Here is a 23,697-nt window from a genome sequence, read left to right as displayed (position 1 = left end):
CACCAACAAAGTCACCAACAAAGTTACCAGCAAAGTCACCAACAAAGTCACCAACAAAGTCACCGGCAAAGTCACCAACAAAGTCACCAACAAAGTCACCGGCAAAGTCACCAGCAAATTCACCAACAAAGTCACCAGCAAAGTCACCAACAAAGTCACCAACAAAGTCACCAGGAAAGTTACTGGCAAAGTCACCAACAAAGTCACCGGCAAAGTCGCCGACAAAGTCGCCAGCCAAGTCACCAACAAAGCCACCGGCAAAGTCACCGGCAAAGTCATCAACAAAGTCACCAACAAAGTCACCGGCAAAGTCACCAACAAAGTCACCAGCAAAGTCACCGGCAAAGTCACTGGCAAAGTCACCAACAAAGTCACCAACAAAGTCACCAAGAAAGTCACCAACAAAGTCACCAACAAAGTCACCAGCAAAGTCACCGACAAAGTCACCAACAAAGTCACCAGCAAAGTCACCAGCAAAGTCACCACCAAAGTCACCAACAAAGTCACCAGCAAAGTCACCGGCAAAGTCACCAGCCAAGTCACCAACAAAGTCACCAGCAAAGTCACCAGCAAAGTCACCGGCAAAGTCACCAGCAGTCACCAGCAACCCCTGCGCAGCATCAGTTTCCTCTATCTGCGCGATCTCCAGGAAATGTGATCTTGGCGAATACGTACTGCCTGTGACCAAATCACCAGGGCATGCGCCCGGCGTTGTCAGATCTCGAAAGCTAAGCCGGTTATTTTTGGAGCCTGGAGAGTCCTCCTTAATGGTCGGTAACCATGCGTACATCAGGTCCTGTATAGGCTGTTGAGAAGGGCAGTGCAGCAAAAAAATCCACTGCTGTTGGGTACTGTGCTCCCAACGTCCTATGAGAGCCACCTTCACATACCGACAATGAATGGTGTGGTAAAGCGTGCTCGAATAACCACAACCCGCAGAGGTGTAGGGAGGCCCTCACGCAGCAGTAGACTGATAGGGCTGTGCAGGTGCATGTACGTGGCACTTCTTTTGCACCGCAAGTAGCCAACATTGTTAATGAAAGTGGCCATTGGCGGAAGGGAGTTTGTGATGTTTGTTATGGAACCACGGTGAAGAGAGCCGGCTTGTGCTCGTCACGTGGGAATATTTGAAGGAGCCAAGGGGGTGCATGTACAGTTGTCTTCAGGTGGGGAGCAGATGCCCTCACTCACAGCTTGCGCGCAGACAGTGTCAGATGTCACGTTGGTGGCTCAGCGGTACAGAGAGAGAGTGGCTCACAATCGGAACGGTTATGAGCTCAAATCTTCGTCGGAGGGGTTGACTCGGCTCACCAATCCCTCGATGGGTTTGATATAACGAGTACCACTTTGTTTGCGAAGTCATCAGAGGTTGTACTATGGCGAGACTCGCCTCCACCATGTGGGATTTCCTACAAGCGGCTTCGGGGCCCGGAAACAGGAGGTGAGCACAGCCTGGCTCCATGCTCATTTAAGCAGAAAATCACGTTTCACTATGGTAGCAGCAGACCTGGGCCTTGCGGCCTTGAAATCTCACTTTAAAAAAATACTGTATATATAATCCCTGGTGCGCGGGTAGGAGGAGCCAGATGAGGAAACTTGACACTCGCGAGCCATTATCTCATTTAAATTAGGGTTCATCAGTCATGCCCTCTCTTGGCTTATCAGGGGTTTTCTTTTTTGCAAAATAAGTCAAACGCATTTACCATCACTTGGTCAAGTTACATCGATTCACCTTCTTCGCAAAATTGTCCCTCACACCATGCTGCTCACACCAGATTTCATTAAGATGTGAGGGCCCAAAAGCTATTAACGCATTTGCCCTTAGACTAATTGATTAATCCATTCTTGGCACATCGTTTCATTATATGCGAATGCCTAACAGACGGTTCCTCTTTAAACCAACGTAGTTATTAATTCATTTCAGAAGGAACACTCAATGTTGAGATAGCAGTTTAACACAAATAAATCACAAGGTCATCTTTAATGACATTAACGATTTATTTACAAGCACGGTACCACGCTGCTGTTGCGTTCAGTTGATTGAGAGAAACATTAATTCACGTTGCCACATTCTCGGGGAACTTGACAAAACACTTAATCAATAATTCCGTAGCGCCATGCGATTTTTTGTTGAAAGAAGCCAAACACAATCAACATTTAGTACGACGGTCCCTTCCGAGCAGCCAGTCAACAGCCCACGCAACATGCTGTACATGAACATAAACCATAGCCGGGTAGAGCCGTGGCATTAGCGGTTCGTGCATTGAGGTGTGAATTTCGTGATTTGCATTCAATTCCAGGCCACAGCTGCCAACACCAGTGGCGAGCGATTAACTGAACAGGTCCTGGACACTTCCTTCACCAACCCGCACTGACCATCATGGCGAAGTCTGGTGAAGCAAGGGCACGTGGAGGCTTTTGTTCTTCATGATAAAGGGCTTCTAGCTCATGAGCACACACACCAGATATTTCACTTTGTCGGTACCACCTGGGGTGGCATCACTTAAGCGGTTCAAATTTATCTATGCGGCCAATAAGTGACTCGTGAAATAACCATTTCAAATGAGTGGACTTATCGGGTAATTCACTCTTACTCGTGGTGTAAATAAATCAGTAAATAGGCCCATGGGACTATTTACGTTATGAAATCGTAGCAAAATATTTTCAAGAATTTGTTCACTGACAAGTAAAACATAGTTTTACAGAGTTGTGCGCCTTTTGGCGTTATCTGGTCTAACACCATGTGAGACTAGGATCTAAGGAAAGCTGTCTCGGGTATGGACCAATCAACTTCAAGGACAGTACATACATTATCAGAGTTATGTTTTTTGTTTGCATTATGACTGCAGGTATTGTGGTCTATGCAAACATGACTCCTTGTAAAAAAAAGGTGTCAGTTTTGTTGCCAGATAAAAGGGTAAAAAAACAATTATCAAGTAAAACATACCTTTTTTTTAATCATCATTTATTTTTAAACAAGACACACATTTTAGGACACATCACACCAAGGATTTGATGAAGTCTGTTTTGTCCACGTAGAGCCTGTGGAAGGCTTTTGCCAGGAAGAGGAACGGAGTGTCGATGTTCTCCATCTCCTTCTGAATTCCCGAGGGAGGGGCGCAGTGGTGGGGTCGGGCCGGGGGAGTGAGAGGCAATTGACACCCATGAATAATTTATATGAACACTATTTAAAATTTATAATGGCACCCACTGCCTACAGTTTTAACATTTAATCTAACACAAAAGCATTTGGTTTTTTTACGTGACATTTTCATTGAATAAGAGAATACAATGTGCCAATGCAACTGTAAAAATTCTCATTATTTATAAACAACGGAATTAAAACACCAAGCGTGACTGTGCAGATGTTCACGGTTGTGCCGTGGTGCTGGCCAAACACCCCCTGGTGTGCTGTGTTGGCCTTCACAGGTGCTCGCCGGTGCTTTTTCAGGCTGTACCGCTTTTCGTTTTGCACGATGACCGACCGTTCGCTCCACGAGCTAGGAGCCTCCTTTAGTAACTGAATTCAGTGCTGGGAGGCTTCTTCGGCAACCGAATAAGCACAGTTCGCTCGAGGGAGAAATGGATCTCATCCTGGAGAAGCTCCCCGCACGTCACGCCAAACAACACACGGTACGACCCAATAACACATCGCAGAGTTCAAAGTCAAGCGTTGATTACTTACAGCAGAGGTTTCGAAGTACTCGAGCCCATTGGCAGTGGCAAACTCCTGTCCCTGAGCCGCAGAGACCACTCTCCGTGGCCCCAGGTCAACTTTGTTACCTACAAGGACTCCTGAAACCAAAAGACAAACATCCCTAGTAGAGCCCTTCACAGAATGTTGGGGCAAGTACTGAAGCACATATGAAGGCTGAAAGCGGCAGATCAATGGGTGGGTGGCAAACACCACGCCCAGCTGCCTTTGTCTTGCCAATGCTCGGTACCCGTTCAAATATTCGCCACTGTTACTGATCATGAGCGGGAGTCAAACTCGGGTGGCCGGGTTAGAAAATCAAAGTGTGCTAACCGCTGCACTACCGCTCTCCATACCACACAAACGCACACACACGTGCATGCTATAATTTATCCTCTCCCACACGGTACTGCCAATGCATCAGGCATTGTCAGAGGCGTAACAGCCTTGGACAAGCCTCAGGAGAAAAAGAACTGCCCTGTGGATTCAAATTTGTCATGCGAGTAAACTGACATGCCATCACCCTTCTTCAATCAAATTGTTTGGAGTATTGCATTTGCAAAGGCTGACACTTGGGGCAACGCTTGTCATCCAGTCACTGAGAAACCCTGCCAGGGAAAATGAAAAGAGAAATCCCGTGCCAGTGGGGTGAAATAAACAGAGTGAAAGAGGTGGTGGCCAGGTGATACGGAGGTCAGAGCGCCAAGCCTGCGCCGATGAGATACTGGGTTCGAAACCAGGTTGCTGCCTGTGATTAAAGCAAGTTTTCAAATGAAAGGAATTGGTGGTCTCAGCTGGGTTACCAATTGCAGCACACACCAAAAAAAACGCACGCTATTTAAATGTGGTTTTGCAGACAATCTAAATTCCAGCTCCGAGGATTAAACATCATTTATACTATGATGTGACGAAACATTACGCTCATATGGCAGAGTGGGTGAGATAGTGTTGACCTCTACTGCGTTGAAGAGGTCACTTGAAATGGTCCCAGGTAGCTCTGTAATATCCAATTCCATGGACCCCTCTAGCATGAAGAGTCGCGCTGTTCTACGAGAGGTCCGAATGGATACTTTGTTCCAGGACGTGATGCCGAGAGCACAATCAGGATAGAACTAATTAACTCATTGAAAGAAAATTCTCGCTTGATTCCACTGTGCATTACGCCATTCTCCTTGATGTGGGGCATAATTTGCTTCTATGACCCTTAAGCATTTCTGTTGAGATGTGGTGGTGGTGGTGGTACTGAGGAGGGGAACGGAGGTAGTGGTGACTTGGGGATAAAAATGTGGAAAAAATTACGGAAAAACAAGGAAGAAAAACTGAGCATAAATACCGATTATAATACTTTTCAACATGCGTTTGTCCTAAGAAGTACAGAAGCCGATGGGGATAGCTGTCAGGGAAAAATACAACTGCATATTTGAAAATACGTGCAGTCCCTGACTTACAAACTGGTTCCATTCCTAAGACCTGCCCAATAGGGCTAACGGTCTGTAAGTCGGGACAGAATAATGTACTGTATTTAAATGTCCATATGGTCAGTGTTAAAAATGTGTTATGGTTCAACAAAAAAATCGAAGCATTGTTAAACTCAAACGAAAAAATATTTGTACATTTCCATTTAATACTGTAATACTCTATCGGAAATGCTTGTTAGAAGGGTGTAATGAGTCTCCATAATTGCACACACACACTGAGGCACGCGTGCATGCGTACGCGTGCGTGCGTACGCGCGCACACACACAAACAATGACAACGATCCTCCTAATACCCATAACAGACTGTTGCGGCAAGTGCTGCACCTATGAAGGCCAGCATGACACATGAGTGGCTGGGTGGCCAGTACGACGCCCGGCTGCCTTTGACTTACAGTGGCAATGTTTACATACCGCACCAGGCACTCATTTGAGGCTCAGTGGACCTAGGGGAGGCCCAGGATCCATTCAGATAATCGTCACTGGTGTTGGTCGTGAGCGAGAATCGAACTCGGGTCATAGCACAGCGCACTAACCATTGCACTACTGCTCCCCAAACACATATGGGGGCACGTGCACGCACACCCTCGGCACATACGCAGTCACTTTCACGCGGACTTACTTTCACACACCCTCTCTCTCAGTGGGATGCTGGGACTCATTACATCTCACGGAGGATCGCTCTGCTGAACAAAATAGTTCTGTGGTTCGATTGGCAAGTGCAAGTTCGCGTTCCAACGTCGGATGGTTAAAAAATATCTTATGGAAGCTCGTTCGTAAGTGCGGACGTTCCTAAGTCAGGGACTCCATGTAGTCCTATTTGGTTTGGCCGCTTTGTGTCTGAAAATTTTGGGCTTTAATCAATTTCGCCAGTTTGATCAGTGCCGAAACGGCAATGCAACGTTAAACTTGACTTAAATTCCTGTTGAACCATATTTGCGAGTCATCACTACCTCACATTACAAACAAAGCAAATGCATCGACGCTCTTCATCCTCCGTTGGAAACCGCTATAAATAACGAGACACAAGCGAGCACGAGGAACGGACGCGCTGCGGCGCGTGCGTGACTGCGCCGGTCCTTCACCGTGCTCACCGGGGAAGGAGACGCCAGGGCTCTGTGCCCGCACGCGCTCCAGCCACTTGCCGCAGCTGCCGAGCGACTGCTCGCTGGTGACATCAAACACCAGGCACAGCATGCTGGGGTGGTCCCACTGCCAAACACCATCGCACTTCGTGTAACAATTGGCACCGCGACGAAAGCAGAGGTCACGTAATACCGACGGGGGCAGTTGTGCTGTCAAATAATATAGTTTACTTCACATTTTTATTCCTGCTCTACAAAACAAGATGATGCAGCGTGGGGCACGTAAAAATATAGTGTGCAAATTGGCTTCAAAATTACAATCCCAATAGTTCGATCAGCAATTGTAATTAATGTTAACCACGGTAAAGGCTTAAGGCAGACTGCACAGCACACTGAATAAAGACAATAGTGTGAGAAGAAAAAACTTACATTTTTTTGCACAAGGTCATTAAAAATGTCCTTCCCACCTGAATCATAAAGGTATATTTCCTGTAAGTGTACGGAAAAACAGATCAACATTCGCATTCATTGCCAATATTGTGTAAGTCTGAACATTTGTTATCGTGCACTCGTGTAAGTCCAGTCTATCATGAATACATGCTGATCACATGTAATGAACCCTTTGGAAATCATCATTATCATCAGCCGTGATCGATCGACTGCAGGATGAAGGCCTCCCCAAGTTTCCGCCCATCCCTCATGGACTCACAATGCAACGATCCAATCAGCATCTGCACACGAGCTTATTTCATCGCTCCATCTCCGCCGTCGCTGTACCCTCGGATATGTTCCCTTATTTAGATGCCACGCTGTCCTGTCTGAACAGCCTTCATTCGTTCTAGCGATGTGTCCTTATCATGCCCGCTTACTTTCCTTAACAGTCAATACAACGGCTCAATTTTCAGCACTCCAACCTGCTTACACTTGCCTGTTTCATAAGTTTTAGCCTAGAGTCATCCTCAATAATTACCTTTGATATATACAGTATATTTTCAAATGTGTTCTCCATCTGTTTCCCTTCAATAAATATTGCATTTTGCTTCATAAATAATGTTGCATATGTATTTATTTATACATAGAATATGAACCTGTGTGTTATGTGTGTGCTCTTGCAGTAATGATATTCTAAAACAATGACAGTGTTGAAAACGTTAATATTCCTGAATATATCAACTATTGCTTAGGACATTCAAATACAGTGTTTAAAAAAAATATCAGTATACAATGTAATATTTACATATCCATTGAGGACTAATAGAATGAACAGATGCAAGCTTTCAGCATCTTTAATTTTCAGTCAACATATTTACAAAACCAATTATATTATAAACAGGTTAAGATAGGTGCATAATAAGGATAATTTACTTTTGGCAACAAAATAACAATGCTCAGTTTGATTAACTAATTGCCATTCCAGGGCCAAATATATTCGATATAAAAGACAGGAGCCAACACAGCATGGGGACTTCACGGATTCAGCACACCCACCACACCGCACACGAGGCATTTAAAATACAGAATGCTGACCAAGCGCTGTCTGTGAATTTATGGAGATTTACTTCTGTTAGGGCAGGTGTTTGTTTATCACTGCAATCTGGTTTCAGTCAGATAAACATCTTCTCAGCTGAGCTGTATGCAGAGAAGCGTTTCAGTGAACTAAACGGCCGCTTTGTTACCAAAGGCCGCCGGACTTGCAAAGCACAAATTTTTACCATCTGCCTTTCAATTATTCGTATTTAATTACCGCACTGCACTAAAATAATTGTGAGACTTTCACGAGGATAATTAAAGTTTGGTGAAATATGTAACCGTTGAATATACTGCCGGTGTATAATCAAGCAAAAATAATTATGAATTGCGTAAGAAAAAATATGAAAATACGTACGACGCTATCGGTGGTGTCAGGTACGCCGACAGATTTCACGAGCAGCTCAACTCCCACAGTCTGCAAAGGGAGATAGCCCAGCCGACCGCATTAACCACACGGCACCCACGTGCCCCAGGGGCAACTGCGGTTAGTGGCGAGATCGACAGCATTCAATTAAATTCTCATTAAAAAGGGCTGACCTTTCCCTATGCGGTGCATCCAGGATGATTCGCGTGACAATGAACAGAGTAAGTTCATTTTTCCCCATTATTTCCTCGCGCAGCAGAACGCTATGCGAGCCCATGAGCCTGACTCAGGGTAGATAAGCGAATAACACGCACAGCCTGGACCGCATTATAAAGTGCATGCACCACACGGAGCAGGCCTCACATTTCTGCCTGAATCGATCACAACGCAGGAAGAAATGCTTGCAGCAAGAGGTGGAACTGGGTCCCTCTTTCACACCAGCCAAGGCGTCCAAACGGTCTGATTTTTTCACCAAGTGTTTTCACTGCGCTGTCAAAAGAGTATGGGCTAGGGTTATACCCGCCCCCCCCCCCTCTATTCTGCCCCATCGTCGTCCAATATTATTGTGGGGGTGAAGGAGCTGACCTCAGTCTGAAATGTAACGGTCACTGCTTGGCCCTCGGACTCGCCGGGCCACTTACTCATCATCATGGTCATGGCATTTCGCATCGCTCAAGGTGAACAGCTGCGCCCCATGTTACGCGACTGACATTTCACATCATGCGCAGTGATTCCGCAAAAATACCGAGCGCGAACCACAGCGCGCGACTGAGAGTCGCACCCGATGCTGACTCATCGAGTCATCACGCGATTCGCCAAGTGAATGTGACACACGAGCCACGACGTGACTTGTCAGTTTACGCAGTGGGCCATGGTACGACTGACGGAATTGAACGTGAGTCGAACGCGAGTCCCAACGTGACGCGTGTAAGTGAAGTGAATGAGTGCCTGCCGTGTGTTTCCACCATGTTGTAGTTCTTGGGGAACAGGGTGGCATCGCTGTGGAAAGCTTGAACCAGGGCGCTTTTCCCGACTGTCGATTCACCTGTCGGGAGACACAGTAAATCCTGCTAGAGACCATCACTTTAATTCACGCTCTCGTTTGTACCGTTGTACTGCATCACAGGTTGCATCTACATTACCTCATTTCTACTGTCTCGAATGTACTGTAGAATCTTGACTGTCTTCTTCTTGAAATGTTTCTATTGTTTTGTGTCAATTGTTTAATCTGAACTGTACTATTTTGGTTCAGAATCTAAATATTTATCTTGGAGGAATCAGATGAGCTATGAAGCTCTTTTTTTCACAGATATTCTGTCGGGGCGGATCAGAAAGTTACAGAAACAATACAAAAAACGACAGGATTCCAGAGTATAGGAAAGATAAGCAAGTCACTAAAAATAAAAAAGTGCCTGTCTCCTTGGTATTCTGTTTTTGTGCAGCCTCACTTATACAGACTTGTTTGTTTGTATTGCCCATTCGACAATCGGCCAGACAAAGAAAAAGAGAAATTTACAAAAATAGATTCTCTCAGGCATGACTTGATGCACGTCCGGCAAACGTAAAAATTGACGGATTGATTAATCATTAAATGCCCGAGTCAATAGTGTACGAATTTTACACCCGCAAAATGCCATTCATCCATGGAAAATGCTGGGTTTCCAATAAAAAAAAACCCATTTATATGAAGAAGAAAAAAACAAATTTCTCCTCCTGAGAGTTCCAAATGCATTTATAGGAAAAAGAAAATAAACGTCCCAGTCTTGCATGGCATTTATTTCAAAACAGGTTCATACATCTGAGTAAGTGGGCTCGGTTTCTATTCTTGAATATGGCAAAATGTTCAGAAGCTAAATGCCAATGTCGAGGTCTGCTTGCCGCGAGAGGGCTTCAGGAGGCAGTTCGTGTATTTTTGCTATTCCTCCATTGAATGAGCGCAGAATACAGTGGTTTTCTATATGGTCCATAGCTTTGGGTTACATGGTCACAATCGCCCTTCTGTGGCTTGTCTTCAATTTTCCATTTTTGAAGGAGATGTGTGCATTGGCCTGTCCCCTGATGCAATTGATGTTACACCAAGTGACTTTGAGAAATGTCTAAACCAGGAGATGTGAGGTTTGGGTCTCAAATGAGGTGTTCATTCTGGATGTCCACGTTGTTCCACTCTGTTTGCCAGCGTTCTTCCAGACGGGGGATCGGCACTTGAGTCGGCGGTAAAATACATTTTTGAGGTCTTGGTTGATGTGTAGTTTGTTTTTACAAAAAAAAATGGAAACTCCTTTGCAGTTTGCATATCTCTCTGGATATGCCTGCCAGAATAAGGAATCAGGCATTGGTGCCCGTTTCAGTGTTCCATTTATGATGCACTTTGCGTTATTTAATTGTACATCTACAGGAATCCGCTGATATACGTATAACGGATGCGTTCCCGGGAAATGCTACTTAACTCAAACTTGCTTAAAGCTAGCTATAATATGCCAAATATATGTTTCTGGAAAAAAATGTGATTAAATATCATGATGTGTACAAAAATGCATATGATTATAAGTTCAATACATTTTAACTAATAATAAAAAAAAATAATTATACAAAACGTATCAGAGATGGTTGGAGTGCTTTCTGATCGAGGCCTCTTGGGGTGAGCAGTGATGGAGTAGCTGGCTCTCTTCCAATGTCTTCTCCAGACAGTCTGGCTTGATTGCAGAATAAAAAAGAAATCTGTCCAAAGACAGCTGGACAGCATTCTTCTTCGACAGGTACCTCCGCCCTCGTCCCTACCCACAGCAGGGGATTAGCCAACACTGCTGGGGAGGACAAGGCGAGGAGGGCGAGGTCCCAGGCGTCTTCTCCCAGACTCTTGTCTCCTTCATCCCTTGAGCACCAACCAATCAACTCTCCGTACTGCTCCACACACTCCCTTATATCCCTCCTTATTTGGGGTCCTCACTTACCCCCCATTAAGCTGGCGCCTCTACGCGCTCTCTCTCTCTCTTATCGCCTCCATCTCCCGCCTCTCCGGCGCCTACCCCGTGCCCCAACGCGCACACCTGCTCGTCCCCAAATGCACCCGCTCAATCAATGCTTCACCCCCTAATTGCTGCCGATTCTCTGGCGTCTAATCCATGTCTCCACGCTTGCACCCGCGCGACCTCAGTTGGACTCTCTCCATCCATGCTTCACCCCCTAATTGCTGCCTCGCCACTCCAGTGTCACCTCACCCTTTTGCTAACCCCGTGCATTACGCCACTACACACGTGTTAGCTATGGTGCTAGTACCAAGCCTTGAGGGTGGCCACTGTTTACCAGCGAGGTGTACCCTGAAAGTACGGTTGCTGAGCATTGCAACGATAAGGTGAAACGTGGAACGGCTCTGATGATTTGGGCGGTCTTCAGCAGCATGATATGATGCCAAACGGTGTCATCGGCAGCAGAGAGGTCAACCATATATGTCCCGGTTTTTTGTTGATGCTGGAAACCAGCTTCTATGAGGGTGGTGAAGGAAACCATCTATTTGCAGCATCCACGGCCAGTTTCTAATCCAGCTTATTCTGGAGGCAGTTGGGGGTCAATAATGGGGGAATGTCTGGAAAGTATGGCATGTTCCATCAGTTTTGAAGCGGAGGACAAGAGGGAGATTGGCCAAAGGAGATTAGTCACAGAACACTCTCCCTCTTATTGGGTTTCAGAATGCCAGATGACTTTGGCTTGCTTCCATAACTTCGGGATTGCGCCTGTCCTCTGTACGATGGTGAAGACATTTACAAGCCATCGTTGTCATTAGGCCGAGGTTCTTTAGGAACTCAGGACACAGGACATCATATCCCAGTGGGAAACTGAGAGATGGAGATGGCTTGGGTCGGTCTTCATTCAGCAGCGGATAGATTATGGCTACCGATGAGGTACATTTAAAATTTGAAATCCATTCTACTTATTTTCGAAATCTCCTTTACTCAGAACGCTTATTCGAGTCAAAACGCTGATTTGAAACCCAGTGTGAAAACAAGAAAACTTCAAAAACCCGATAATGGGTTTGTGTGTCTGCCAGTCTTATTAGAGCCATGTGTTCACCTTGAAGCTTTGCAATTGTATCTTGTTTGACTGTAGGTGATCTATACTTGAATTTAACTTCAAATTGATTTCAATCAATCCTTGTTTCACGTTTAATTCATTCTTGTTTTCTGTCTTGCAGTCAAGTTTGATATTGTACTTTTTACACTAGACGTGTTAATTTCCTGTCTTTTTAATAATTGCTGCTGTAATTTATAATTGTTGTTTTCAATAGTTGAGCCAGATCTTCCATGAAAACGAGCTTCTGAATCATAATGGGCGTTGACCTAGTTACAAAATTGATATAATTTTTTATCGTTTATAATTGGGGCATGTAAATGGGTAAAAACCTTCTTTTTTAATCCAGCCGAGAATTCCGCTGCATTGACTGCTGGCTTAATAATTGGAAGCCAATTATTATCTATTTGTAGCAGACATATTACCACTTTGTGATGTTTGTCTATATGCTGAACTTCTTTCGCACCGTACATAGCCAACCTTGCGAATCAGGTGTGACTGGTCAACAGTGGTTATCCTACGCTTTCAACTCGCTCCTGCCATGGAAGTGCGAGATTTCCACTACCTCCTTATCTATGCAGTTATGATCAGGTAAGCACTTTCTTTTACTTAAAGACACATAGCGTAGGTGTTGTATCATGTAGCAAAAACACCTCGGCTGTGTCCCTCGATTTTAGAGTTAAGAGGAGTGCAGTGAATTAATTGTTTATGTCCGGTCACCAATGCCTGTGCAAAAAAAAATAATAACCCTCTGACGTTAAATTAAGTTCTGCACTTAAACGTGGCTTAATTCCAGCTCTCAGAATGACAAATGCTGTGTCATATGATAATTATTACTCTTAACAGAGCAGGGATGATGGCAAGATGTAGTTCTTTGATGTCCGCTTCTCTGGGCTATTTTCTGTGACATGAAGCAGAGTTGGACACCAGAATGGATGGATTAATCTTTGGATACGACTCCTTAAGCCCCTAGGTAACGGTGGAGCTATGTGCAATTGGATATTCACACCACTGGCTGGCGGAAGGGCTTCCACTCAAACCAGGGGTCGGCAACCAAAATACAGATAGTCCCCGACTTCCGATGGTCCGACTTACGATATTTCGATCTTACGATGGCGAAATGACAAAATTGTAAAATATTTTACATTTCGCGCGGCAGGCAAACGCAGCAGCGTACGAGGTACGATACTGTACGTTGGGACGCTGCCGGGATGTACTGTACGCATATAGTTTATACAGTACAGTACTGTAAATTTCTCTGTTTTGCTAAATTATCACCATTCTTTAAGACTCCTGGGTAGGCGAGGCCATCTTCGACTTACGATATTTTCGACTTACGATGGGGTCGTCGTAACGCATCTCCATCGTAAGTCGGGGACTACCTGTAACAATAAGAACTCTGTAACAAAAATGCAATATTTCAAGAGCCGCATTACATGCTAATAAGCGACGGTCCTTCATGAGCCGCAGGTCGCTGACCCCATGCTCTAGACCAGGGGTCGGGAACCTTTTTGACTGGGAGAGCCATAAAAGCCAAATATTTTTAAACATATTTCATTGAGAGCCATATAGTATTTTTAACGTATAATAAATTAGATGTCTTAATTTTAATGCGACTTCTGGTGCTGCGTGATTTTGCTGATGGCCTTGTAGTCTGGTTCATACGTGGTGAGGTTGAGCTTCATGCAGGCGTGACCCGTGAAATGTATCTTCAAAAATAATTTCTGTTTACTTTAAAATGACACAGTATTATTAAGCAATATCACAAGTATTTTAAAATCAGTTCCAAACTGATTTTTTTTTTTCAACTCAAAATTGTCTGGGAGCCATATGCCGTCACTAGAAGAGCCATATATGGCTCGCGAGCCATAGGTTCCCGACCGCTGCTCTAGACGTAGGGAACCTTTTTTCTGCCGAGGGCCATTTGGATATTTATAACATCATTCGCGGGCCATACAAAATGATCAACTTAAAAATTTGCCTGTTATATTTGGTCAAACATTTAATTAACTCACCCCTAATGCGATGGCTGAAACTGCGTCTCTTTGGCGAGGCGTGTGATGATGTTATCTGGTATTGATGATGTTATCTGGTATTGATGATTTGAGCTGGTATTGATGATGTTATCTGGTATTGATGATGTTATCTGGTATTGATGATGTGAGCTGGTATTGATGATGTTAGCTGGCATTGATGATGTTATCTGGTATTGATGATGTGAGCTGGTATTGATGATGTTATCTGGTATTGATGATGTGAGCTGGTATTGATGATGTTTTCTGGTATTGATGATGTTATCTGGTATTGATGATGTTATCTGGTATTGATGATGTGAGCTGGTATTGATGATGTTATCTGGTATTGATGATGTTATCTGGTATTGATGATGTTATCTGGTATTGATGATGTTGCTGCTACTCGCAACTGCTTTTCCTGCGGTTGCCTTGGCAGGGCCACACCAAATGATTTCGCGGGCCTCACACGGACGTCCCCCACCCCTGCTTGCTTAGAGTCGAGACGAAGCTCCATAGAGGCCCCCTCTGGAGGGCGTATTTTGGCCTACTCTTCCACGATGGCCAGACGTCTTTGAATAAGTGGGAGTACCCACACTTTACCCCACCACGCGCGATCTGCAGATCGACTCTGCGGGGTGGACCAGAGGCGGTTGTTTCAAATGACACCATGATAGGGGTACAATTGCTGGATATATACAATTGCTGGATATTTAAAATTATGCTGGATGTATAAAACGATGTATAGACAGGATAATGTGCGAGTCAGCCTGGGACATATTGTAGACCGTGTGTGCAGCTGCAATGGACTGGGTTTAGAGTTGCGTCTCTGCGTGAAGTTCAGCGATGCTGATAGCTATTAAGAAGGCCCATTGCCCGAAACGTCGCCACATATGTACATATATAGCATTACGTTGAAGACCACTGCTCGTCTCACCGGCGACCAGGCACTTGGCTCGGAGAACCACCATGTCCGCTCGCCTCCGCCGTCCTCTTTCACACGCTCGTAAATCAAATGTAACGCTTTAAAGAAAGAAAACTACGTAAATAAATGAACAAATTAGCAACAGCAACGAACGGGAGCCAGGCTCCGCTCTGCTCGACTAGGCCGCACGCCGTCGCGATGGCAACCGCATCGCGATTCGACCACTAACGATTCCTTTCGCGATTCGATTTATTAAACGAGTCCTATTGTTTAGAGTTTTAATTGTCTCGTGCTTTGTGCTGCGTCCGCCGTTGTTAAGCACCCTTTGTTATAATCAATTATTCTCACGGCAACGCGCCCGTATAATAGTCGGAAGGCTTTAACCTGAGTTTCTCTACGCGCTCGATTCCACGCGTGGATCGTGAGCGTGACAATCGTGAGAGAATCGACGCTGCTTTATTAAAAAAATATATACCGCATGATGCGACGTTTCGGGCAATGCCCCTCTTTCATGGCACGTGTACCGAGTGTGATTGACAAATACGTTACGTTGTGTTTGTGCGCCGCTGCCTGTTGTAGGTGGTGTCACCACATTGATCCCTGTTGTCGTTTAAACTTGTGGAAACGCGTATCCTGTCAACCTAGACGGTTCACCCCGTGTGCTTTTACAGGGGAATTGAGTTTTCATATCCATACGGCGTACAGCCGTTTCAACGGGGGCAATTGATTTTGTCTATTTGTTTGTGTTTCTCCCTTGTGATGGGACTTCGTAGGATGAACGTTGAGATGTATGAGGGCACGGGGTGATCAATGAGGTCTGAATTGATCTGTAATAAGATAGGGCACTGACGAGGCAAATTTGTACAATTTCTGCCAACCTTTTGTTTTTATCTCGAATGTCATCACGCTTTTAGAGTCAGTTCGTTGAAACTTGTCACGTGCAGACTCCCAGTCACTTGCAACTGATACAGCCTGTCCCTATATCTCTCCTAGTCAGAGATAATCATCTTAAAATAAATGTTTCTCTCTCTCTGCACTGGGCTGCCCTGTTCGTCGGTGGCAAGATGTTAGCCCCCCCCCCTCCCGATACGTTCCATTCATTGGCTACCACATTCTGATAAGCCCCTCCCCCCTTAACTGGTACTTAAGAGCTTACACCTTGAATCCCTCCCTCACTTGATGCAGCAAATCTGGCTGTGACGGTCCCACCTGATGACGGAGACTTGTGTTGCCTCCGAAACGTCGTGATTTTTATTGTTTTATTTTTATTAATTTCATTTTTTACCTATGTGACTTTACCGAAAGAACTAAGAGTATGGATCATTGCAGTCACGAAAGCTTCAAATCTAGAATTAACTACCTCGTCTGGTATACAGGAGGTCGTAGGTTCGACGCCTGCTGTATATTTCGAGTTTTGCACGTTCTCCATGTGGTCGCGTGGAGTTTGATCGGGTCCTCCGGTTTTTCCATTGTTTAGAAGCATGACTTTAGAGTATTTGTCTGACATGCATTTCCACATAATAAGCCACTTCATTGGGCTATAATTGTGGCCAGATCACTTCTTAAAAAGAGCTATATAGCTCATTGGGCTTTACCTGGGAAAAAAGTCGTAAAAAGTCTAATCCTGGACGATTGTACCTGTCATTTATTGTCTGTTATTGAGTTTTTTCCTCCAGGTGCTACAGTACCACTCATCCATTGGCCATTAACACCTTGAAGGGTAGAGGATCGTAGAGCTTGGGCAATAGTTGGCTGCGGCTCACTGCGTGGCCCCTGCCTTCCTAATGAGTGTATTACATATGGAAGGAAACTCAAGCACCTGGAAAAAACCCACGCATGCCAAGGGGGAAACACTCAATAGCAGGCAGAATAAGTGACAGGTACAATGATCCAGGACTAGTCTATTTTACTACTTTTATTTTTTTTACCAAGTAAGGACCACTTAGCTGTATAGCTCTTTTTCAGAAGCGACCTGGCCACATATGGTAGCCCAATGAAGTGGCGTATCACGTGGAAATGTATAGCAGACAAATACTCTGTGCGATGCACTACAAGTTGAAATTATTATTTAAGCCTAAATGTCACAAAAAGCTATTAATTGCATTGCTATTTTTTTGTAAGTTCTACAATGTGAGATTTTTTTACCCACTTACATGCAGTACCTGGTTCCCAGTAAACATGCAACGTTGCATTCAACGGTATGTGGTTGGCCCAACCAATGGTTCAGTGTTCATGCCTACGACAAAGTAATTTGTCTTGCCAAGTTTTATCCTAATCGTGCTAGCGGTGTCGCAGTGAGATGAAGAATCCGTTCAGAGCTCTTGCAGAGGGTAGTGTAACCCGTGTTAGGGAACGGTCCCTGGGAGAAGATATCAGAGGTTACCTTTACGGATTTCAAGTCGCCTCTGGTTCACACAGTAAGGTGCTGGACTTTCCCATGCATTTGTTTGAAAAAAAACCCCGTGACATTTAAACTGATATTGTTAATTCTCAGTGCTAAAATTTGGTATAATTAAGAGAAACATCTACATTAATGTGTTATTATGTTTGAGTTGCAGTCATTGGTGACGACTGAGACCACCAACGCACTTCACGTTAACATTGCCAGACAAATCGATGGTCCAACACTGATGCACGTGAAACTTAAATCCGAGCAAAACAAATGCAACCTCGTATACCCACGACAAAGATCTCCTGAATAGCCAACATAGACTGTTGGGGCAAGCGCTGTTAGCGAGAAACCATCACACATGCCAAATACAACAACAGCCGGCATTCGCCAAGAAGTGACACCACTACCGCCACCACAGTGGGTGTGCCAGGCAGGCGAGGTGCCCTTTGAGGCCAGGTGAAGTGTGGAAGGCTCGCTGGAAGGATGTCACGGGACGCGCCCAGGTGCCACGCGTTAACTGAGATGACTGACAGATGCCACCACCCGTGAGCTCCTCTCTGTACCACACTCACACAGAGAAACGAGAACAGCTTTCTGGCCACGGAAACCCACTAATTGGCCTTTATGGCACGCTAAAAATGTAGTCGCTATTTTCAACGTGCCCCCCGGTGGTCACACGCTGGCAATCGCAGACACGAAAGTGAGCCAGTCCATTTTCGCAAGTGGTTTCTCAATATACACGGGGCCCTAATTAGACGCGACACCGTGGCTCGGTGCCACTCAGATATGAAGCCCTCGAGTGTGTGTGTAGAGGGGCTAATGGGCACGTGGGGGTATTTGGACGGTGCCACTGAGGACCCGTAAACTCAATTGGGAACCGCAAAAGATATAGATATATTTTTTACGGTAATATAATTTACTGATTGCCGAGCCGGAAACATTAGCGTACGCCACGCGAGGGTTGGGAAGAGAATTCGCCGTGCATTAAATGGACGTCACGAGCTGTGCTCGTGAACTAGCGCGAGTCGATCCAACATTTCCCATGAGCCTCTCCGTGTCCGATCTCCCATAACACTCAGCTCCTCCCATACATCCCTTCTCACTTTGTCATATTTGCCAAATTACCCGCAAATGATTGTATGCCTAAATGGGAAAAATAAACCACACACCAACAGCATTGGCCCCCTACTAGCAGACAAAATGCCCGTTTGCAGGCCCGGTGCTGCGTACATCTTGTGGCACATGGGGACATCTGCCACTGGGGGGGTCCCTTAGTTTGACTGCCATAGGGAAATGGAATGGCTGAGCCGAGATGTCAGCTGCTGCGAGGTGCTCGTTGCATTTAGGTGGCCTATAAATTCAAAGAATAATAAATCCTTATCCTCTATTCCTATTATTCCTGCCATTCTCCTCTCGATATGTTCTGGGTCGCTGTGTCGACTGGACTAGATGGCACACGACTAGTAGTTTATGGATGTGGTGTTCTGGGTGGGAAAATATTTTCCGGGCCGCCGACCTAGACATATCCCCCTGAAATAAAACCATGACTCCCGAGTATCTCACAGACGCGCGCACCACACCTCCCTGGAGGATGACACGAAGACTAAGGCATGTAGCCTACGCAGGCTGTTAGGGCAAGTGCCGTTCGTGAGCAACCGTGAAGGCAGGCACGGTGCACACACGAGGGGGTGGTTTTCGCCAGCAACCGCGCCCCAGTGGTGATGCTTACACAACTGCACGACGGACTCATTGAAGGGTGAGTCGGACCTAGCGGAGGCCCAAGTCTCAGTCCAAGATGATCACCAGTGATGTTTACCGCAGCCGGGAATCAAGCACGAGCTACCGCAGTGCACTGATAACTGCACTACCGCTCCCTACAAGGATGATGGAGACAAAATCCCACCGTGTAGCCTATACAGAATTTTTGGACAAGTGCTGTTAGCGAGCACCTATGAAAGCCGGCACAGTACATGAGGAAGTGGGTGACCAGCACCACGCCCCACCACATTCGTCTACCCAGTGGTGATGTTTACACACCACGCCAGAAACTTATATTGAGGCTGAGTCTACCTAGGGGTGGCCCAGGATCAATTCAGATAATTATTACCAATGTTGGCCGTGAGTGGGAATCAAACTCGGGTCGCAGGATTCGTACCGCAGTGCGCTCACCGCGACACAGGGGTGGCACAGACAAACACACACACACAGGGACTCCTTCACCACGCATACAGCGGTAGCTCTTTCCTTGAATTTAATTGCACTTGGCTTCTGCAGAGTGTGGCTCTAAATGCTCAGGCACGAGTAAAAACGCATTAAACGAACTGCCATTTGACTGTAAAACGAAACGTCATCCATCACTTTTGTAAACAATTATTTCTCAGAGTTGTTATTTTTTCGTGGAAGGATGCGGCACATTTTTTGTTCTTCACTGCCAAAGTCTCCCACAATAAAAAAAAGATACATCTTCTCTCGACGTCTTCTTCGCTGGCAAATTCCACGCGTCGGCTTAAAGCTCGGCTAAAACTTTGTGAACCCATGGGTGAAAATGAACATAAGGGTGAACATGAATGTAGGGCGACCATTACCGTACAAGCGAGCATGAACATATGGGTGAACATGAACTACGGGCAAGCATGAATGTGCGGGCGAAAATGAACGTACGGGTGAACATGAACGTACAGGCGAATATGAACGTAAGGGCGAGCATGAACATACGGGCGAACACAAACTTACGGAGCAAACGGTTACACAGGCATTGAAGTGATTTTGCACCGGTGGCTTCAGCAGCTTTCGCCCTCATGACATCTTGATCTCACTATTATTATAAAACTAACTTGATGATAAAAAAACACACACACACATCACTATACAATCTAATCTGTGGTCCTATTTTTTTGTTTAATTATTTATCCTCCCCCGTCAGCCCAACTGCGGCACCGCCAGCTTCCACGTCACAGTTCCGCGTCGCCCCTGCACCGGGCGCCGTCGCAACTTCTGCGGGCGTCGATCGTTGGCCACGAACGCTCCGGGCGTATATTGGGTCCACATTCCCTCCCCCCCGCGACGGTGTAGCAGTCGAAGTTCTCCAACTCCTCCGACTCCTCCTCCTCGGACGTCCCCTCCCGAGCGGATTGCGTCACGGCGAGGACGCGTCTCTTCCATCCTCCGCGCGGCGCTGGTAGTAAGCGTGGAAGAGCCTCTCTTGCGAGCAGCACCTCATGGCCTTGTAGGTGTGCAGCAGCAGCAGCGGGAAGCGCGACGTGAAGTAGCGGCAGAAGTCGTCCGGCACGGAGCCCAGCGTCTCCTGCACGTCCTCCGGCAGCTCCCGGTAGTGGTGCTTCTGCCGGTGGCGAGGTCGTGCGGCAACGAGGAGCAAGAAGGATTAGGAGGAAGGAAGAGGGAAGGAGCAAGCACACGGGAGTGTGGGTCACACGATGTGTCCCCCCCCCCCCCCCACCTTAAACCTTTTTTTGTTCTTCCCCTTAAATCCTCACCTCTTCTCCATCGCCAATTCCCTTCCTCTTCTTTCCCCTCGTCCTCTCCACTCCGTCCCGTCCCTCCCCTACAGCCCTTCCGTGACCCCCCCCCCCCCGCCACCCAAGTGCCCTCTGTCGCGGTCACTCATTCCTCGGCACCGCCCTTGCCACCGAAAGCACTCGCTTTTTATTCCCGCTTTCAAACTACGTGAAGCACCTTCAACTGAGGCGCTCCGTAAATATGAAACAGGATAAGGAGAAGTTTGCGTGCGACACTGGGGGCAGCGAACCGTGACGTCTCTTAATGGGGGCTGTGTCGCTTGAATGACGAGTGCTTCCGGCGGTGGCTACTTAGTGGGAGGCCATAGTCAAGGACTTGCTTCCCCCAGGCGACCGCGAATACTGTGCCGCAGCGGTGACGGTGCGTCACAAGTCGAGTTCGCTACTGACATTATGATGATTGTGACCCATGATTGTTCTTCTAAATTAACGATCGTTTTGAAGAGCGAGATTGCATCGGCGAGCAATGACGCCCTCTTGTTTGTCAGTGTGCGCTGTCGCATCGATTCGCTGTGAAATCCAACCTTGTTTCTCATGGCCCGGAGGAGATCGCGCACCGACGTGCCCTTGTACGTCCTGAACTTTCTCAAATCTGCAGGATACATTTAAATAAAACATGTCACGAGGGCAGCCATCTGCATCGGCAAGCAAAGCATCTGATCCCGCGTGGAATAGCTTGGCGCGTGCACGTGCGTGTGCGCGCGTGTGTGTGTTCGTGTCTCAGCCTCAAATGAGTACCTGTGTGCGATGTGTAAACATCGCGACTAGGGAAACAAAGTGCACACATTCTAGCGCTCAGCACCCTGGTAATGCCACCACCGCTTGGCAGCGGAGTGGAGGTTGACGTCGTTCACATATTTTATTCACAAGCTCGATGTAATCTCCGGCGAAACGTCGTGCGAGATTGTCAAAATGTAACTTTTCTTCTCAACTCAATCAGTTTTGCCTAAAAACCCAACATCAACCGTACACTGCTGTCCGGGTGACAACTCGATTTTTCTTGGCTGTGTCGGGTGGTGGAGGGGTGCACAGCTGCAAGTGACGTCGTGCCCACTTACGCACGGAGGAACCCAACGAAAATAAAACCCACTGTGAGCCGCGAATGGAGGTTCCTGTTGTTGCGAGTGTGCAAAGGAGCGGTGGCATAGTGCTTCGGGCACCCCAGCAAACACGGAACGTTGAGCCAACGTCGGTCTAACGGTTCCAACCACATTCCAACGTTGGCCTGACATTGGCATGTTTATCAGGACTGCGGTTTAAACCCAGCAACCTAAGTTCAATTCCCGCCCGTGGCTAACAGCGACACGTGGTGTCTGATCGCGTCCTGGGCCACCACCACCCCCCCTCTCTAAGTAGACTTGACCCTTCGTTCTTGTCTCTCTGCCCGATCCGATCTCGACTGCGCCTATCGGTGTCACGAGATGGAAAGAATCCGCCCGACACGATCCGCTTCCCGCCCGTCGCTGCTCCGGCTCTCCAAGCACAGGCAGCGCACGAGGCCGCGGCGCACACCGCCTCACCGCGCCGCTCGCGCTCTCTCCACTACCTGCCTCTCCAAGTTTTGCAAACAGTTTGCCTGCACTGCATATCAAGTGAAGCAGCGGGGTGGAGGGAGGGGGGGGCCCAGCCCCCCAGCCCGCCAGCCCCCCTCTCACCCCCTCCTTCTCTCCCTATCTCCCGCCGGACCGGTGTGGGAACCGGAGAGAGGAGGGCGCACGAGCGAGAACGTGTTTCTGCGTGCGTGTGTGTTTTTCCACACATCCGTGTAACAGCTTCCACTCCCCACCCCCTCCCAGCTGAGGCAGCTTTGTGATTTCTCTGGAGGAGAGAGGAGGAGGGAGGAGGAGAGAGGAGGAGGGAGGAGGAGGCGGGAGGAGAGGGCTGGGAGAACGCAGTGTGTTGATTAGTGGCATGGGCCAGAGTGCAAGGATTCAATTGGGGGGGGGGGAGGCTGCCCAATTTCTCCCCCTCCCCCACTCTTCGTAGTCTGGTGCCTGGGCACCCCTCCCACTCCATTTGGCCCCGGTGCAGTTCCACCACCTGCACACTCGATAGCTACCCTGCTGTCAAGAGACCTATAGGCTTACATAGGAACCAGTGGCCTGGTGTGGTTTGGCAATGGCCCTTGTGTATGTGCGCGTTGTGTGTTTACCGGGTGCGGTGGTGCAGCGGTTAGCGCTACGCTGCGCTACAAACCCAACGACCCACGATCGATTCCCGCTCACGGCCAACACTGGTGACGATTATCATAACCGTTCCTGGGCCTCCCCTAGGTCGACCAGGCCTCAAACGAGTGAATCGTGCGGTGTGTAAGCATCGCCGCTCGGGAGGAAAAGGCCGTCCGGCGTGGTGCTGGCTGGGTGGCCAGCACCATACTTGCTAACAGCACTTTCCCCAACAGTCTGTTAAGGCTACACGGGGGATCTTTATCTTTGTGTGTGTGTGTGCGTGAGACCGGTCTGCAGCGGCACGGTGATACGGAGCCTCCAGTCGTCGCGCACCACTCGCGCCCCCCCGTCCTCCAAACGCACCACCACCGCTCCCTCCACCGCCTCCTTCTCTATCCTATCGCTCACGTCCTGTTACACCACACACACACACGCACAGAGACAAAGATTC

At 47.2% G+C, this 23,697-nt stretch overlaps 2 protein-coding genes across 2 annotated transcripts in view; both read right to left on the bottom strand.

Moving 5' to 3' along the window:
- Positions 1 to 1,979: 1,979 nt before the first annotated feature.
- Positions 1,980 to 15,368, bottom strand: IFT27 (intraflagellar transport 27). The gene is made up of 7 exons (XM_061570010.1): positions 15,163 to 15,368; positions 9,114 to 9,193; positions 8,140 to 8,199; positions 6,684 to 6,743; positions 6,264 to 6,381; positions 3,686 to 3,795; positions 1,980 to 3,098 (listed from the first exon to the last, which is right to left on the bottom strand). Exons 1-7 carry the CDS (start codon positions 15,194 to 15,196, stop codon positions 3,000 to 3,002), a joined length of 561 nt encoding a protein of 186 aa, XP_061425994.1. The 5' UTR covers positions 15,197 to 15,368; the 3' UTR covers positions 1,980 to 2,999.
- A 4,408-nt stretch (positions 15,369 to 19,776) lies between these two features.
- LOC133353607 (serine/threonine-protein kinase/endoribonuclease IRE1-like) overlaps positions 19,777 to 23,697 on the bottom strand; it is a 36,203-nt gene continuing 32,282 nt past the window's right edge. The window contains 3 exon segments of the mRNA XM_061569981.1: positions 19,777 to 20,882; positions 21,603 to 21,670; positions 23,534 to 23,657. Of these exon segments, the coding sequence (XP_061425965.1) occupies positions 20,679 to 20,882; positions 21,603 to 21,670; positions 23,534 to 23,657 (396 nt within the window). The 3' untranslated portion in view covers positions 19,777 to 20,678.

Source organism: Lethenteron reissneri, chromosome 44 (assembly GCF_015708825.2).
Source record: "Lethenteron reissneri isolate LAM-NWPU_2019-01 chromosome 44, ASM1570882v1, whole genome shotgun sequence".
In the NCBI taxonomy this organism is placed as follows: Eukaryota; Metazoa; Chordata; class Hyperoartia; order Petromyzontiformes; family Petromyzontidae; genus Lethenteron; species Lethenteron reissneri.
This window is presented reverse-complemented; position numbering and strand designations above follow the sequence as displayed.